At 54.3% G+C, this 5272-nt stretch overlaps 1 protein-coding gene across 1 annotated transcript; it reads left to right on the top strand.

The window, feature by feature from the left end:
* Window positions 1-829: 829 nt before the first annotated feature.
* LOC141989828 (perforin-1-like) lies at window positions 830-3209 on the top strand. Its single transcript, XM_074956750.1, has 2 exons — window positions 830-1377; window positions 1917-3209. Exons 1-2 carry the CDS (start codon window positions 845-847, stop codon window positions 2992-2994), a joined length of 1611 nt encoding a protein of 536 aa, XP_074812851.1. The 5' UTR covers window positions 830-844; the 3' UTR covers window positions 2995-3209.
* The last annotated feature ends 2063 nt before the right edge of the window (window positions 3210-5272 follow it).

The raw sequence follows: 5272 nt of genomic DNA, 5'->3' as shown, positions 1-5272 counted from the left end.
GGGGAAGGATAGCGGGCTTGATGGGCCAATGGGCCTGATCCAGGGCAAAAGGGAGGGGGCAGGATACTGGGCTAGATGGGCCCAGAGTCTCCTCTGGGGCACCAGAATTTCCTGCTCTCTTTGACCAACAGCCACAGTGTAAAGGTGGCAGCGCCAGAGAGAAACCCCATAAAATGACCCCCCATCAGTGGTTCAACATAACCAAATCCACCACTGGGCGTGGCCACAAGGGGGCCCCAGCAGTTTCCACAGCAACGCCAGTCACGCCGAGCGTGGCCCAAGGTCCCGCTGCTCTTGCTGGCTATAAAAGCCACCACTCGTAGCCACGGGTTGTGTGTGACTTTGCACTGCCCACAAGTGTCCAGACCCAGCCACTACCTCGGCTCACTAATTATAACCAACAGAATCTGTCCACATTGCACCGTCCTTTAATGGCCCCATTGAAGAACTGCAATGACCCATGATTATATAGCAAGCTGTCGAGTGGGTACGTGAAACTCTACCTCCTCCTCATAGTTAGTGTTGGTATTGCAACATCTGGGAAATAGGGATGGGAGGGAATTGATGCAAATTAGGTAATCTATAGTCAAACATGCAAATGAGGCATCAGGTCATTTATGTATTGACACCAGAGTTTCTAGAGCCCACAGTTTTCATGGGTGTGCTATAGAACATGGTAGATGTCATGGATGGTAAGTGGATGTCTCTGTTGCTACAACAGAGTTAACCAATGGAACTGCCTGCCACTGGATTGTCACTAATTCTGGACCTCTGTGTGTCTGTTCCTCTAGGCTGTTCAGAGGCTGATTGCCTCTCCTTGGTGGGGGATCCCATCACATCAGCCATGCCCAGATTTGGTGCCTTCATCCCCCTCTTCCTCTTCATCTTCCCTGGGGCCTCCTCCCATTGTCAGACAGGGACGCTCAATGAATGCAAGAAGCACACGGCCTTCATTCCCGGGCACAGCTTGGTAGGAATGGGCATCGATGTGACCACGATGGCCAGGAAGGGGGCCGGTCTGGTGGACAGCAGTGACTGGCAGAATCCAGACGGCACCTGCACCCTGTGCCGGAACCAACTGCAGGGAGGGCAGTGGCAGAGGCTGCCGCTGGCTGTGGTGGACTGGAGGGTCCACGTCTCATGCCAACACAGCCTGAGCAGCTCGGTGCCGCAGTCGGCGATGGGCATGATGGAGTCCGCGGCGTCCCCGGTGCAGAATGACTGGAAGGTGGGGCTGGACGTGCCGGTGAAGCCCAAGGTTAATGTCCAGGTGGCGCTGGCCGGATCGCATTCCAAACTGGCCAGTTTCCTGCTAGACCACACGCAGAAGGACAAATACAGCTTCATGAGCCATGAGGTCTCCTGCGGCTATTACAGGTGAGAGCCAGCCTCAGTCAGGAGGGCTCATCTGGAGTTGGGATCACAGCAACACCACAAGGTGACACAGGGCCTTTCCCCTCTAGTGGGCCCTGGTTCCCATCCAGCCCCAGGGCAGGAGACTAGCTTGTTTTAGGGAAACAGGGAATGGGACATGGGGCCTTTCCCCTCTAGTGGGCCCTGGTTCCCATCCAGCCCCAGGACAGGAGACTAGCTTGTTTCAAGGGAGCGGGGAAGAGGGAAGAGAGGCCTTTCCCCTCTAGGGGGCACCAGCTCACATCTGGGACGGGCCAGCTGTGGGGGATTTTCCTGTCCTGTATGTCAGGACACCCCGGCCACCTGCTGTGGCCAGAACTATCAAGGAGCTGGCGGTATCCCCAGCAAGGTTGTGAAGTTCAACAGACTGGGTGGTTGCATTGAATAGGAACCACCTGCTTAGACCCTTTCTTCTGGGTTGGCTGGGGCCTTAGGCTACACAGCTAATGATCTCAGCTGACTCATTGGGCTGAGCACACTCCTCCCCTTGTCTCCCTGACCAGGTTCCGGGTCAGCGAGACGCCACCGCTCACCAGCCATTTCACTCTGGCGTTGGAGAACCTCCCGGAGCAGTACGACAGCAAATCCAAGCTGGAGTACCAGCAGCTAATCAGCAACTACGGCACCCACTACCTCTCCCAGCTGCAGCTGGGGGGCCGGGCACGGGACGTGACAGCCGTGCGGGTCTGCGAAGCGTCAATGAGCAGCTTGACTGTCGACGAGATCAAGGACTGCTTGAGCATGGAGGCAGCCAAGAGTATCGGAATGGGCTCAGTCAAGGGTGGGCACAGCAAGTGCGAGGAGGAGAAGAAGAAGGGGAAGATCCAGGGGAGCTTCCACGAGACGTATCGGGAGCGCCACGTGGAGGTGGAGGGAGGAGAGAGCACGACTGATGTGCTCTTCGGGAGTGATGCCAAGGTCTTCTCCACCTGGATAGAGAGCCTCAAAGCCAGCCCCGGTCTGGTGTCCTATTCGCTGCACCCCATGCACATCCTGCTGGAGCAGGATGACCCCAAGCGGGAGGCACTGAGGTGGGCGGTGAGTGAGTACATCCGTGAGAGGGCCCTGTGGAGCAATTGCACCCGAAGCTGCCCCTCGGGGACTCAACGCAGCGCCCATGACCCCTGCTCCTGCCTCTGCCCCGGGGATACCATGACCAACACCATGTGCTGCTCGCGGGAGCGCGGCCTGGGGAAGCTCACGGTGACAGTGAAGCGGGCCAGCGGCCTGTGGGGGGATTACATTACTGCTACGGATGCCTTCGTCAAGGTCTTCTTTGAGAGAAGGGAGATCCAGACCCGCACCATCTGGAACAACAACAATCCCATCTGGAACGTCCCCTTGGAGTTCGGTACCGTCCGCATCACCAGCACCAGCAAGATCCGCATAGAGGTCTGGGACGAGGACTTCAAGTGGGACGATGACCTGCTGGGAAGCTGCGACATCCCGCTGGAGGCTGGGGGGCCCCACCAGAAGGATTGCTACCTGAACCATGGCCGCATCTGGTTCCAGTACAGCCTGCGCTGTGGGCCCCACCTCGGGGGCCGGAGCTGCTTCGACTATGTCTCCCAGCCACCCTAGCAGAGCACAGCCAAGGGGAAGGAGGTGGAGGCCTTCTGGTCAATAGCACTCCTTATCCCCCAGAGCATTTGCTAGCTCCCGCTCTGCTAACGCTACTGAGCTTCATGCTGTTACTCCTGCTCAGGTAGTGGTCTTTCCTATACCCAGAAGAGACGGTCTGCTCCTGTGGCCCGATGTCCTCACAACTCCCTCTGGGAAAATATCCCAGCATGAACCGCCCATTCCAGATCCCTCACACCAGCCTGTCCAATGATTCCAGCCATCCAATGTGCCCATCTCACCAACAAACCAAGGCGTTCACCTACCGCATCCAACCTATCTGCCCCCCGCATCCAGCCAACTGCCAGCCAACCGACCAACCAATTGTTGCACTTACTTTATCCAAGGTATTCAACCAGTAAACCACCAATTGGATGTAGTTTATCCAATTTATCCAACCAACCTCTCAAAGAATGTGTGACGTGCATCCACCATATCCATCCCTCCAACCAACCAGTGCATATATCTCATGCATCCAACATATGCAACAAACCAACCAATGAATGTATCCAATGCATCCAAACAGCCATTGAATTTATCTAGAGCATCCAATGTAAAAAGCCAGCCCGCCGGCCAACGAACAAATGAATGTGTTTCGGATGTCCACTGTAACCGACCAACCAACCAACAAATGTATTTAGCGTATCCTGCCAAGCAGTGTATCCAATGCACCTAATGTATCCATCCAGGCAACCAACCAGTGTATGTACCTAGTGCATCCGGTGTAGCCACGCAACTAATATCTTATCTCCGTCCAACCAACATGTGTAGCCAGTGCAACCAACCAACCCATGAATGTCAAGTTCATCCAGTCAACCAATATTGCAGGTAGTGCAACTAATCCAGCACCCCACGTATCCATCCACCCACTGTCATTGCCTGTCTAGTGTATCCAGCTGAAAAGAGATCATCAGGAGCAAAGCTCAGTCCCGTCCTATTGTGGCATCAGGGATTAACCCTCTGCAGAAACCCGAAGAGACTCCAGCGATGGGCAAAGTTCTAAACACCAGTGGATGGGACGGGCTCCTGGAGGGAGGATTCATTAGAGGGCTGTTCCCTAGCTGTCATTTCTGTGGCTTTCCACAATTATCCAGTACCTTTGGGGTTAACTATCTCATCCTGAATGTGCAGGTCCCACCTACCATCTAGCTGGATGTTCCATGCTCAGATGATCAGCAGAGATGATGCGACATCACTTGCCATTGGTAGGATTCAGAGTGAACACCCACAAGGACATGCCACAGGCCTATCGGTTCAGGCTATCAGCAGGCTCAGGGAGATGGCACAGCATTGGGGTCACCCTGGAAAGGGAAAATTCCCCCTACTTCTGGGATTAAAGCATCTTCCTGGCTCACCCCTATCTGCATCTGTGAGAGCCTAGATCCATGGTGCTGTTAACTGGTAATGAGGGTTGTTAACTCTGAATCCTACTGACTGTAAGTTCAATCTCTCCAGCCTGTTAAAATGCCGGGCAGCTTTGCATCTCCACCACAAAATGATTTGCTTCTGGTAGGATTCCAGGCTCTCTGGATCTTTGTAAATGTATCTCCTTGCTTCAATAAACATTTGTGCAAGCAAATTTCTAAGCAGGAAGACTTGTGATTCTTCTAACCTCAGTGGGCTGGACCGAGATGTAGAGTAGAAATGAGTGGCTGCAATACACACTTGGGAACACGACGGGGAGCTCTAGGCTGGGCAGTTGCAAGGCATGGCAAGACACGGGAGCTAAATAGCTGGATGAATTTGCTGCAATTGGGAATCCAATGTAATGTGGCTAACGCCAACCAAAGGGATTGGCTTCTGTCCAGCACAGAGTGGGGTGGGTGGGAAAGAGATACAGGGAGATGGTCCGTGTTATTAGTGGGCATTAATATACCCCAGCTGATATTTGCAAGACACTGCTATTACCAAGAGATTGAGGAGGGGATATGAGGAATTTTCCCTCTAAGGGGATTCAGCTCTCATCTGGCTCTAGGGCAGGGAGATTTGCTGGCTCAGGAGGCTGGAGAATGGGACACTGAGCGTTTCCCCTGTAGGGGGCACTGGTTCTGATCTGGCCCCGCGGCATGGCTGGCTCCGGAGGCTGGGGAATTAGAATAATAGTCCTCTTCTAATGGTGCAGCTCCGATTCCCTCCAGCAAGTGGCAGCCTGGACTCGTGAAGCCCTAAGCCGGTTGATCACCTAAATCAATCTTGCAGGTCAGTTCTGACAGTGCATGGAAGGTGTTGGGGACGGGGG

This window comes from Natator depressus, chromosome 6, assembly GCF_965152275.1.
Source record: "Natator depressus isolate rNatDep1 chromosome 6, rNatDep2.hap1, whole genome shotgun sequence".
NCBI classification, from domain to species: Eukaryota; Metazoa; Chordata; order Testudines; family Cheloniidae; genus Natator; species Natator depressus.
This window is presented reverse-complemented; position numbering and strand designations above follow the sequence as displayed.

Excerpts from the sequence above, each read along its gene's own strand:
- LOC141989828 (XM_074956750.1), top strand. The coding sequence starts at position 845 with ATGCCCAGATTTGGTGCCTTCATCCCCCTCTTCCTCTTCATCTTCCCT. Across the intron at positions 1,378-1,916 it reads GTCTCCTGCGGCTATTACAG|GTTCCGGGTCAGCGAGACGC; the intron begins GTGAGAGCCAGC and ends CTCCCTGACCAG.